Here is a 14,031-nt window from a genome sequence, read left to right as displayed (position 1 = left end):
ATTGGGGGGGTTAGGGGGGCACATTAGAACTAAAGGGGGCTAACCCTAACTGCCCTAACAGTTACTACAGTCACAAATGACACCAATGCAAAAAAAAAAAAAAAAAGCAATTGGTGTCACTGTGACTGGGGGGGCAGGGGTAATTGGGGGGTGATCGGGGGTAAAGGGGGGGTGTGAGTGTGCCTGGCATGTTCTACTGTATGTGGGGTGTGTTGGTGCAACTCACCGAACCTCTCTCCTCGGTGCCGGAACGAAAACTACCGACACGGAGGAGAGAATACATCACTTCCTCTCCTGTGTTTACATTACAGGAGAGGAAGTGATGTCACCGGACATTTTCATTCGCCGGGAGCGATCGAGAGGGGGTGGCCATGAATGAATGGCCGTCCCCTCGTCCGGGATCGCTCCCGAACGAATACCGACCGGCGGGCAGGCAAGGACGTACATGTAAGCCCTTATGCCTGCCCGTGCCATTCTGCCGACGTACATCGGCGTGCGGCGGTCGGCAAGTGGTTAAAGATCTAATGAAACAAAAGGTCAGCTGAAAGTAAATCTTATAGTCCAATCAGCTAATTAATTTGTGTCGGAGGATGGATTACTGGCAAAGTGCATTCCTGAGAACTGAGTTAGAAGGGTGTTGTATTGTATTTGAGCCGAGGAGAAGATACGTTGTCATTGTGTGTGTTAAAAGATTCAATAAACAAACAACTTTCCAAACTACGAATCATTATCACGAATGGCTATACATACATAAATAGCGAATTTTAACAAATACGAATGAATGAATTAGACACTCTACGAATAATAACGAATTATCCGAAAACGCATTAACGTAACATAACTATTATAACAGAACGAAATGATGTATTTTACGAATGACAACGAACCAAAACTAAACAATAACCTGCATAATGATCACTTTCGATTTTTCATGTTTGTGTCTCATAGACTTTAACGGTATTCGCATGTTTGCACATATCTTTTGTCTGTTCACAAGTTCTGGTCCAAACCGAACCGGGAATGTTCGGCTCACCCCTAATTGTATATAGGAAATGTTGTCCTTGGGGGAATCCCATAAATTTCCCAATCCCTATTTAAGTTTTAATCTCTCAAAAAAAAAGTACTGGATTGTTTTCTGACCCAGGTGTGCCTGTGAAGATGCAGTGTGCCTGGCTGAGGAGGGTGGGGGCTCCCATTTCACTTGCAGATTCTTAGGGGTGAGATACATATATTTTCCATATAGAACACATATCTCCTTCTGTTAACTCATTGTAGATAAATTAAATGGTTTTCATCAGGCTGTTTGATCCTAGGTGGGGACTTCAATATTTCCTTCAACTCATTCCAAGATACATATTCTGTATTACCTACAAGAGAATCAAACATCTGTTAAGATCTTTGATGGTGGTTGATTCTTGGAGGACTTTTTTTTAAGCACTAACTCTCTTGGCAAAAATACCTACACTGATATTTTTGTAAACCAAAGATGACAAAAATATTTTTGTATTTCGTCACATAACTACTTGTGCCCTGACCTCTCTTTTTTGTTTTGCCATTGTATTACAAATATTGTTTACATGTCATTATTTTATTTTCTGTCCTTTTTGATTTATGGCCCTTTTGGGGGGCTTATAATGTTATTTTCTCCTTTGTATTACATTTTGTAATGTCAATTCCATTAATAAAAGCTTTCACTGAAAAAAAAAAAACAGGAAAAATAAAAAAGCAATGGGTGTAGAGAACAACTTCTCCTAAACTCTATACTGGGGCAATAATAACTAATGTTGTGTACACACAACCGGACTAGGTAGAATTGTCTGACGGATTCGTTCCGTAGGACCTTTGCTGTCGAAAAGTCCGGCCATCTGTACACGGCATTAGGAGAATAACACCACTCTAATGCCGTGTACACACAGCTGGACTTTTCAACAGCAAAGGTCCGAAGGAACGAATCTGTCGGACAATATGACCATGTGTGGTCTTCATTGGACCTTTGCTGTTGCAAAACTCAGACGGACTTTAGATTTAGAACATGTTTCCAATCTTTCCGACGGACTCGAGTCCGGTCAAAAAATCCATTTGTCTGTATGCTAGTCCTACGGACAAAAACCGACGCTAGGGCAGCTATTGGCTACTAGCTATGAACTTCCTTTTTCTAGTCCAGTCGTACATCATCACATTCAAATCCCTTGGACTTTGGTGTGATTGTGTGTGGACAAGTTCGTTTGTTCAGAAAGTTTATCGGAACTCCACTGAAAAGTCAGTCGGAGAGACAGTTGGACCTAGTCTGCCGGATAGTCCGGTTGTGTGCACACAGCATAACAGTTCAATCTGTAATATGGTATTGTGTATAAAATAATGTGCTTGCTCAATTAACTATAACTAAGTAAATATTAACCACTTCAATACCAGGCACTTAGACACCTACCTGCCCCCAGACCAATTTTCAGTTTTCAGTGCTGTCGTAATTTGAATGACAATTGCGCGGTCATGCTACACTCTACCCAAACAAATTTTTTATCATTTTGTTCCCACAAATAGAGCTTTCTTTCGGTGGTATTTGATCACCTCTGCAATTTTTATTTTTTGCACAACAAATAAAAAAAGACTGAAAATTTAAAAAAAAAAAAGTTTTTCTTTGTTTCTGTTAAATTTTTTGTAAATAAGTATGTTTTCTTCTTCAATGACGGGTACTGATATGGCTGCACTGACGGGCACTGATAAGGTGGCACTGATGGGCACCAATGAGGCGGCACTGATGAAGTGGCACTGATGGACACTGATGATGGGCACTGATAGGTGGCACTGGTATGCAGGATTGATGGGCACTCATAGGTGGCACTGATGGGCACTCATAGGCAGCACTAATGGGAACTCATATGCGCCACTGATGGGTACTTATGGGTGGCACTGATGGGTACTTATGGGTGGCACTGATAGGTTGCACGCATGGGCACTGATAGGCATTCATAGGTAGGCACGGATGGGCACTGATAGGTGGCACTGCTTGACACTGATGGGTGGCACTGATAGGTGGCATTGCTGGGTATCACTGATTTACACATTTTCACATGTGTTACATGATGGTGCCAGTCAGTGCCCATTTGTGGCCACTGATTGGCACAGATTGGGCATTTATTTGCACATGTGCATACCTGGCCATCCACATGTTGCTCCCTTCCCTGATGGTCCAGGCGGCTTCCCTGGTGGTCTAGTGCAGGCATCCAAGGGGGGCTGCACTGATAAACAATCAGTGCAGAGCCCCCTGTCAGGAGAGCTGCCGGTTGGCTCTCCTCTACTCGTATCTGTCAGACGCGAGTAAGGAAAAGCTGATCAATGGCTTTTCCTGTTTACATTGTGATCAGCCGTGATTGGACACAGCTGATCACATGGTAAAGAGCCTCCGCCGGAGGCTCTTTACCGAGATTGGTGGAGCGGTGTGTGAGACTGACACACTGCTCCACCGATCGCCGTGATGCCCACCCCCATGGGCGCGTGGCGGCTGTTATTCTGAAGGAGGTCATATGACGCCCAGTCAGGATAACTGAACCATTTCCCAGACGTCAATCTGCTATTGACCGGGCGGCAAGTGGTTAAACAAAGATTACAATACATATTAAATCCGGAAAAAAAGCAAAAAAATCCAAGTGAAAAAAAGGGGTAAGTGGAATGAATAGATATAAAAAGAGAACAAGGTCCAAGTGCAAAGAACATAAAGATGGCTCATTCCATATCGTACCTGAAGAGAAAAAACATATACAGTAAAGCAAAGGAACAAGCTGCAGCCACCAAAGAGTAGGCTGGCCGCTCACCTCAGGGAATGACTGTAAGGTCAGGCAAAGCTTTAGATCCCAATGGATAGTTGCTAGGGTCCCTGCTGCAGAAGCGCCAACATGTCTTCATGAACACTCCAATATCGTGCCTCTTGATCGATAATCACTCAGAGAGAGCAAAAATACCCATAGTACAATATTGCCAGTAAAGTATAATAAATGTATTCAATACCTGCTTACATTAAAGTTTAATAAAGGATAAAATCATGTGGGACTTTATATGAGGCTATAAAAATTAAAGTTCATAGCCTCCATCCCTAAATTGCAAGATTAGCTGGTGGGGAGAACAGTGGGACTTTATATGAAGCATACGAGGTAAATGGGTACAAACATGGCTGGCTATAGTAGTAGTGCATAGTATTGCCAGGCTCTTTTGTTCCATATGAATGAGAACAATGCAAGCCATATACATAATGTCAGCATAGTACGGTAATATTTTTTGTATCCCCCTCTCCTATGCTGAGACATAGGGTTTTATTTACTACAGGCAAATCCACTTTGCACTACAAGACTGTGACATTGTGGCAACGAAATATGACCCTAAGTGACACTTTTTGAGGATGAGTGACACCAATACAGTGATCAGTGCTATAAAAATGCACTAATCACTGTGTAAATGCCACAGGCATGGAAGGGGTTAACATCAGGGGGTTCTCTCCCTGGAAAGTGTTTCTAACTATATGGGCTGCCTGGGAAAAGAGAGAGATCGCTGTTCCTGATCACTAGGAACAGCTCATCTCTCTCCCTCTCTCTCTCTTCCTCTCTCAGAACGGGGATCTGTTTGTTTACATTGACAGATCCACATTCTGGCTCTCTTTCCCACGATGCAACAAATGTGAACAAATGGGAATCCTGCCTATAATAGAATAGTAGCGCTCATCGCATATATTATGGGGGGTGTAATCAAGATTACTAATAAGGACCATGAAAACCAAAAAAACTACATAGATATAAATACGCACCCTAAAGAGTTAAACTACAATATTCGCTGACTGACAAAAATACAAAAGGCACCAATAATAATATCCCTAAATCCCTAATAAAAAAAAAACAGACGGAGAATCCCTAGTATAGGGGTCAGATTTCTAATGGTTACACAATTCCCCAACAGCTATATATCAGGTGATCAAAAAGTTACTTCTCGCAACATAATGAAGGGAAGATAGATCATGCAGTGGGTAAATCCCTTTCTCCCTGATATAATATAACCCCTAACGCACCTTGACAAAGCTCTGCTATTCAAGGAATGAAACATGTAAGCTTTTAGCTATTTATGCTGGGATAGACACCCCCATTTTGTGCACCCCTACCCCAGCCCATACTTCAAAATGGCTTTGAGAAACTGAACTGGAAATCTGATGAGCCTGATGATATATAAACTTAGAAATTATCAGCATGAATAAGTCCTATGGATAACTAATTATGGAGACCAGACACTGTAACTATGGACTATATTTATTTATGGATCACTAACAGCCTAATATACATTGATATTCTACATTGGATGTAAAATCACTATAAAAACTACAGATGAGCTATTACTAGCCGACAATTTATGGCTATCGCACACGAATGGACAGAGTGGACCTCATCCCACATTGGAGAGATCTCTGTATGATCAGCTATTAGTAAGTAACCACAATATAATTTTACTATTACTATATACCTGCATGCTGTGGGAACTCTGGCACAAAGGTTACACTGACACCGTATGTGAAATCATTCTCATCTATGTTATACACCTGACCAGTTTGGGATTGGAGTGCTAAGTGATCCATTCAGTTCAATCCAGTGTCTACTATTGTCTCAACTATCTATATACTGTACTACCATCTAAAATAATACAGCAGGATTATTTTTTTATCTGAGGACACATTCCTTACAATCCTGAGGAGAACTGTTCCTTTTTTCCCCTTTTCCTTTTTTGCATTATTATTTTTGTACGGCCGCTTTTTATGACACTGCAGGGTTTATTTACGAAAGGTAACTCCACTTTCCACTGCAAGTGCACTTGGAAATTCATTCGTTCTAAATCTAAGGGGTAGATCTGAAATGGATGAAAGCTCTGCTGATTTTATCATATAATCATGTGCAAGCTAAAATGCTGTTTTTTATTTTCCTTGCATATCCCCCTTGGATCTACAGTGACTTTACTTTCAAGTGCACTTGCAGTGAAAAGTGAATTTGCCTTTAGTAAATAACCCCCTATAGGTCCCTGACTGACTGACTAACTGTGGGAATGATTCATGTATTTCATGTTTAGTCTTTGTGACTGTATCAGTTCACAAGGGAAATAGTGTGAATCATTTCTGTGGTTACGGAATCACACTGTTCTCTTCAGAAATGATCCAGAAATGAAAGAACTTGTCCCAAGGTGTGTAGTGTCTTTTTTTACCATTTTCATACATTTTTTGTGAAATGGTAGGGGTACATTTGTACCCCGTTACCATTTCACATGGGGGGGCGAGATCTGGGGGTCCCCTTGTTAAAGGGGGCTTCCAGATTCGGATAAGCAAAGCAGCCCACAGACCCCCACAACCACAGGGCAAGGGTTGTGGGGATTAGGTCCTGCTCCCCATCAACATGGGAACAAGGTGCTTTGGGGGGCCATTAACCCAAAGCACCCTCCCAATGTTGAGGGCATGTGGCCTGGTACAGTTCAGGGGGGTGCTCTCTCTTCCCACCTCTTTTCCTGCATCCTGCCAGGTTGCATGCTCGAATAAGGGTCTAGTATGGATTTTTGGGGGACCCACGCCATTTTTATTTTAAATTTTGGCACAGGGTTCCCCTTAAAATCCACACCAGACCTGAAGAGTCTGGTATGGAATTTGGGGGGATGCCCACGCATTTAAAAAAATAATAATTTGGTTCATAGTTCTGCTGTGGGGGAATCCCATGCCTTTTTTATCAATGAACTTTTTTTTTAAATATACATTTTATTATTAATATTAAGGAGCACATTACAGGCAAGGAACAGGTACAGTGATGACATATGACATCCATGGTATAGTAGTTCAGTTTATTCGTAGCTCCAACGTGTTTCTGTTTCATCTTATTGCAGTCCATGGAATACTGCTCAGTGGTAAGGTGGTTGCTGCGGTGCAGCCACCAGCATTGTTGGATGATCTTTCAGATAAGGAACAGCTATCATATTGCAGTCTGGGCCATCTATTCTCTGTACCACGTGCGCTCCTAGTTCACAAGTAATAGATTAAGAGGAAAAGAGAAAAGGTAATAGAGCTTGAAGAAGTGAAGACAGGTGTGGGAAGTATGAGAAGTCGGGTATACTGATTGATGGGGAGAGGAGTGGGTGTTGGAGGGGGTGGATGTAATAATGTAGTGGGGGGGGGGGGGGTCTGGCAGCAAAATGACTACATTCACTAGTGACATGCCTGATTCAGGTGGTGATTGGTTTCTAACTGTCCAAGAAATGTGATTCCTTTGTCAGAAAATAGGAACATGTTCCATAGCTTCCATGTCTCAGAGTGCCTCTCTTGTTTATTTTGGCTCGTGAGGATTAAATTGTCTAATTTCTTGGAAGTGCAGTCGTTCTAAATCATCCTAATTCCACCAAGTCTTAATAAAGGGTGATGTCTCGCCTTCCAGAACAGGGGAATACAAGATTTAGCCGCATTCAGTAAGTGTCTTATAATTGATTTTCCGTATTGTTTTACCGGAATCTTATTAACGTGAAGAAGACAGAAAATCAAGTATTCAGATATTTTGTGATCTGTGAATTTCTGAATGATGTATCTTATAGTTGTCCAAAAATGTTTCAATCGGGGCACAACCAAAAAATATGAAGGAGTGTCCCACATTCTACCCAGCATTTCCAGCATCTATACGTGGTGTTCGGGTAGAATTTATGTAAAAGCTGAGGTGTGTAATACCACCTAGTCAGTATCTTGTAATTGAATTCTTGGGTTTTCGTACAGATTGACGATTTCAAGGAGAATCTAAGTATGTTTTGTATTTGGGTTGTCATGAAGGATCATTTTAAGTCAACCTCCCACTTCTGTAGAAACAAGAGGTGCGGTTGGTCGAGGGAGGGAGTTAAGTTGCATATACGTCTTCAATAACACTTGTGGCAATGGCCCATCATCCTGACAGTATTCTTCGAAAGTTGTCAGTGTGCGGTTAAAGCAGTCTGGATTTGCTAGAGAATGTAGAAAATGATGTAGGCGAATAGCACTCCAGAGAGACAACCGGAATTGACCTGTTTCCACCGTCAATGCCTGTAGGCGGGGCCACTTGTCCCCTTCCAGAAAGTGGGATGCCCAATCATGTCCCGCTTGGGCGAGTGTCCTATATTCAGATTTTCCAAGTCATGGAGGGAATGCTGGGTTACCCAAAATGGGAAATAATGGAGATTTCTGTATTGGAGAGGGAAGATGAAATAATTGTTTTGCAGCCCATGCTAAGGGTGGTACCTATTATAGGATGGCCTTTTAGTTTCGGAGCTAGATTATCAAAACACCATAGTGCTCCTTTCAGGAGTGTCTCAGTCTGGGCCTGTTCCAGTTGTGTCCAAAGTTTATTCTTGTAATGTCTGTTCCAATCTATTATTCTTCCTAAGTGGACAGCTAGATAATAGTTACACACATCAAGCTAAGCCTCCAAGATGTTTTGGTAAGGTGAGGTAGCGCCTAGGTAGCCATGGTTTCTTATTTATCCATATGAATTTAATGAAGAGTGAGTGGGCTTGTTTAAAGATACAGAAATGTGGGTAGTATGCACATCTTAAGTAGGTTGCAGCTACCAAACCAAGAGTACAACCCCTTGTCCCATCTGTCTAGTGTGATGCGGGTCTTGGTCAGCAGGGGGGGGGTTCAAATTTACGGAATAGATCCTTAGGTATATAAGTGCCCAGATATTTCAGGGCGGAGGCCGTCCACTTGAACTTAAACTTCCCATTGCCTCTGATTTGTCAAAATTAATTTTCAAGTCACAAAGTGCTCCATATGTGTCAAATTCTTTAAGAAGGTTGGGTAGGGATATCGATGGATTGGTGATGGAAACATAAGGTCGTCCGCATACGTAGCTATCATATGCTGAGTGTCTTCTACTTTAACTCCCTCTATATCTGGGTTTTGGTGGACCATACACAGAGGAAAGGTTCCGGTGAAATGGCAAACAGGAGGGGGGATAACGGGCATCCCTGTCTAGTGCCATTTGTGATATGGAAGGGTGTGGATAGCAGCCCATTAGCCTTAACTTGGGCTGTGGGCATAGAGTATATTTTCTCAATCCATGTGAGCATGTTTGTCCCTAAGTCTATGTGTTTAAGTACTGAGGCCATAAACGTCCATTTAACGCTGGTGAAGGCTTTCTCAGCATCTGTGCTGAGAAATATACAGGGTGTTCCGGTGTCCGATATTACATGAACCAGATTTAATACCTTAGTGGTGTTGTCTCTAGCCTCCCTATTCGGTATAAACCCCACCTGGTCTAGATGGATTATTTGTTGTATGTGTTGCGCTAGATGGGAGGCCAGGATCTTTGTAAATTGTTTAAGGTCTATGTTTAACAGGGAGATAGGTCTATAGCTCCAACAGGATGTTCGATCTTTATCTTCTTTAGAGATGACGGATATGTGGGCCCTCAGGGTATCATTGGGGAGGTTTGTGTCTGAATTAAGTGCGTTGAACAATTTTACCATATATGGTCCTAGTTTTGGAAGAAAAGTTTGGTAGTATTGCAAAGTAAAGCCATCGGGTCCTGGTGCTTTCCCTGGTTTCATCTCTCCTACTGCCTTCTGTAGTTCTTCCATTGTGATGGGGATATCTAATGCTTCTCTTATCTCAATAGAAAGTTGGGGAAGTTGGGAAGCCGCAACATACTCGTCCATTGTCAGTCTTGAGGTGGATATATTTTTTAGTTTATATGTGGAAGCGTAGTAGTCTCTGAATTCCTGTGCTATTTTAGATGGTAGAACTGTCTTTTGACCTGAGGGCGATATAATTTGAGGTATGAATGTGGCGGCCTTGTCTTCTCTGACCGTTTTTGCTAATAGTTTGCCACATTTATTACCTGATTCATAACTGATTTTGCAGCAGTGTTGAAGCACCGCTTTGGCTTTGTACTTTAGTAGGTCTACCCTCTGTCTTCTAAGTGATAGTAGTTGACTTTCTAGAGAGGGGGTGGGAGATATTTTGTGTTGAGTTTCTACCTCCTGTATTTTGTGAAGAAGTATGAGAAGTTGTTTTTCTCCACCATGCTTAATAAAAGTTCCCCTTATGACTGTCTTATGGGCTTCCCAAAGGATGTCTGGGTCACAGTCTGACTGATCGTTTGTATGGAAGTAATGTGTCAACTCATTGGACACGTCTGCCAGAACTTCTGTATTCTGGAGTAGGCTTTCATTCAGTCTGCAGAATTGTGTTCTGATATACGCCACCGCCGAGAGCGTGTAGCGTATGTATCATAATGGGGGTGTGGTAGGACCACGTAATGTTCCCTATATCAATGAACCTTTATGTGTATTGCCGGACCGACAATTCATTATAGCCGCGAGTAGTTTTAAATTACTTTTTTTCCTTTAGAAATGTAATTTTACTGTCAGACGGTTCTAAACACGGGAAACATGCGCCACTTTACAGCCATACTATAGACACCCCCCAGGTACGACATTTAAAGGAATATTACACTTTTATTATTTCACTTCACATTATTAAAATCACTACTCTCGACAAAATGGCCATTTTAGAAACTTTTTTTTACATTGATACATTGATACATGTCCCCTGGGGCAGGACCCAGTGTCCCATAGATTTTAACAGTGTTCGCGTGTTCAAACAAATTTTTTGCCTGTTTGCATGTTCTGGTGCTAACCAAACGGGGGGGGGGGTGTTCGGACCATCCCTATTGAGTTATTTTGAGGGGCCAGAAAATTTACACTGTTATACAAGCTGTACACTCACTACTTTACATTGTAGCAAACTTTCATTTCTTCAGGGTTGTCACATAAAAAGATATTATAAAATATTTACAAAAATGTGAGGGGTGTACTCACTTTTGTGATATACTGTACATGCGGAAGGCAGTTGGTAAGTGGTTAAAGTAAAACTGTCTATTCTCTAACCCACTACAATCAGGGTATACAATCTGTACTTCAATTCTATTGTGTCTCTCCTCTGTCTGGGAAGAAATAACCCCTTTTTGATTTATTTAGATGTTCATTGGCATGACTGTACATGTGCCTTCTTGAGGAGGAGAATTTGCCTGCATGTTTGGAGGAAGAAAAATGCTGACTATGGCCCTAAGAAACCATTCCTACAGTCAAGCACAGAGGTGGAAACATTAAGCTTTGGGGCTGTTTTTCTGCTAAAGGTACCGACCAACTTTTCCGCATTGAGGGGCAAATGGATGGGGACATGTATTGTAAAATCTTGGATGATCTTCTTCACTCAGTCAGAATACTGAATATGGGTCGTGGATGGGTCTTTCAGCATGATAAAGACCCAAAACATGCCGCCAAGGCAACAAAGGAGTGGCTCAAGAAGAAGCAACTTAAGGTCATGGAGTGACCCAGTCAGTCTCCAGACTTTAATCCTATAGAAAATGTATGGGGAAGCTGAAACTTCAAGTTCCCAAGAGACAGTCAAGAAACCTCTTAGAGATTTAGAGAAGATCTGCAAAGAAGAGTGGACCAAAATCCCTCATGAGATGTGTGCAAACATGGTAACCAGCTACAAGAAATGTCTTACCTCTGTGCTTGCCCACAAGAGTTTCTCCACCAAGTACTAAGTCATGTTTTGCTTGGGGATCAAAGCAAAACATGGTTGATATTGGTTGATATTCTGTCTCTAACATTTAAAATACACCTATGACAAAAATTATGAACCCTTCATGTCTATGTAAGAGGGCAAACTTACAAAATCTGCAGTGGATCAAATAATTATTTTCCCCACTGTAAATTATTACACATGCAATTTATGTGATGTTACAATACCGCATCACTAGTGCTGTCCCTGAGATTCATAGAATTCAACAGTAATACTTAGGCATCCCCAAGCATGCAATTTGAAGGATTTTTAAATTTACATTGTTGCCATTTTCACTGCCAGAACAGACCCTCTCCCTGCTGAATAATAAATGTAAATATAAAAATCTTTGTACATACCATCCATTCCACTGTCCAGGTCCCCATGATCTTTGTTTGGCAATCCCTTGCCTATTAGCCCATAAAATTGTAATTACAGATTCCCAAGATTCTTCTCCCTTTGACTTCAGTGGGGTTCAGATTCAGGACCTGAACTTCAGTCATGTTCCAGAACCTGCATTGACCCAAACCTGGGTACAGGATGTTCACCTCATCATTCAAACTATTTTGCATTCACTCATCATCTCCATTTTATCCCGTTTATCCTCTCATTATGTCCCACATTATTCCTTCACTTATTATTTTTCATCCTCTCACCTCACTCATCATCTATTATCTAATGACTAACTTATCTCCCATTTATCATTATTATCTTTATGTCACGCCATCTGACATATTTCCCTCATTATTCTCCCACTTATTTTCTTACATGTTAAGTCTCCTATTTAGAGTTTTCAAATACCTAATCATTAATGTGACTAGCAATCTACACATTTAAGAGGAAGACTTAGCTACTGTTTCCACTACTTATCTCTACTCATCTTCTGCTCCTTTCTGCCAACCTCTTAATTAATTTCCAGTCTATTTTAGAAACATATTTAAGTTACAACATTATACTATCAAATCAGTTCACAAAACATGTCCCATCTATGTTTTTGATCGTATATCCAGCTATATCCAGCTACTACCCAAGCTACTGTTTTTGTACATCTTATGCCCTGTACACACGGTCGGAATTTCCGACAGAAAAAGTCAGACGGGAGCTTTTCATTGTATATTCCGACCGTATGTATTCCCCATCGGACTTTTTACGTCAAGAATTCTAACGGACCTATAAAGAGAACATGTTCTATATTTTTCCGATGGAACAAATTCCTATCGGGAAAACCGCTCGTCTGTATGCCGTTCCAACTAACCAAAAACTATGCATGCTCTGAAGGAAGTACGAGGCAGAAGCTATTGGTTACTGGCTATTGAACTTCCTTTTTCTAGTCCCGTCGTACGTGTTGTATATCACTGCGTTCTCGATGGTCGGAATTTGGTATGATCGTGTGTACGCAAGACAGCTTTAGTGGAATTCCGTCGGAAAAAACCTTCAGAGTTTATTCCGACGGGAAAACCAGTCGTGTGTACAGGGCATTGTAGGTTGGAATTTGTGACCCTTTATTTGTGAATGTACAGTGCTGCATAATAAGTTGGTACTTTATAAGGATGATAACAGTAAGTTTAACTAAAAAGGGTTTTTAACATAGACTGCTTTTTGTATGCCCTGTACTCTCCAGCAACAACCATATGTGCCAGATCCCCTAGATACATACAACGTATATTCATTGCTGTTATTTTTTTCAGCATATCTGTATTACCTTGCTTATGTATTCTATCTTATTCTTCTTAATAAAAAAAAAATATTGTAACACAGATCCCCTAGATACAGTAGATTAGATAGTATTAGCATTTATATAAGACATAACTCACAGACACACATACATTATTACCAGTTGTCAGCAGGAGGAAACTATAAAGTATCAGATCCATTGGACCTCTCATTTTGAGCAATCTTCAGGGTGATCTTGGTTTGGTTATCTGCGTGGACTCAAGAATCTCGATTGGCACCAGTACAGTTTGTGATGACCATATGATCCCTGGCTTCACTATGAAAGAACTGTTTTCTCCTCCTATTCAAATTCTAGTGTGCTGCATTTAAATGTAATCATAAGTGAACTGTTCCTCTTTTTGTTTCTTTCTAAAAGCTATCTGATTTTAACTTACATATGCTAGATAAAGAAGCTGCCCAACATGCTGCAAAAATTGACAGAAGTGTTTAAAATTAAATGATAATGGTCATGGTCAGTATTGTGTTATTTCATTTTTTAACTGATGATTTATATGTAAGCATTTATTATAGGGTAAACTCATAACACTGGGATTAGAGAAAATTATGTTGTTTTTTTTCCAGAGAAAGCAGAGCAGTAGCTGTTTGCTTGCAGAATGTCTCCTTCTGATTGAAATTTCAGAGGACCTCCTTTAAACACACCAGGCAGGGAGGGTTAGGGGAGATGGCCACCCCTCGGATTCATTTAGTTGTGCATGTAAGTT

General features: G+C 41.0%; 1 protein-coding gene across 1 annotated transcript in view; it reads right to left on the bottom strand.

The window, feature by feature from the left end:
* Positions 1 to 13,614, bottom strand: part of LOC143960991 (adhesion G protein-coupled receptor E3-like) — a 256,924-nt gene extending 243,310 nt beyond the window's left edge. Inside the window, exon 1 of the mRNA XM_077470083.1 lies at positions 13,431 to 13,614. Within this exon, the coding sequence (XP_077326209.1) occupies positions 13,431 to 13,482 (52 nt within the window). The 5' untranslated portion in view covers positions 13,483 to 13,614. The remainder of the gene's footprint in view (positions 1 to 13,430) is intronic.
* Positions 13,615 to 14,031: the final 417 nt, after the last annotated feature.

This window comes from Lithobates pipiens, unplaced genomic scaffold, assembly GCF_037356315.1.
Source record: "Lithobates pipiens isolate NorthernLeopardFrog02 unplaced genomic scaffold, aLitPip1_a1.2 Scaffold_8, whole genome shotgun sequence".
NCBI lineage: Eukaryota > Metazoa > Chordata > Amphibia > Anura > Ranidae > Lithobates > Lithobates pipiens.
The sequence above is the reverse complement of the archived record's forward strand: the minus strand, read 5'-3'. Positions and strand labels throughout refer to the sequence as shown.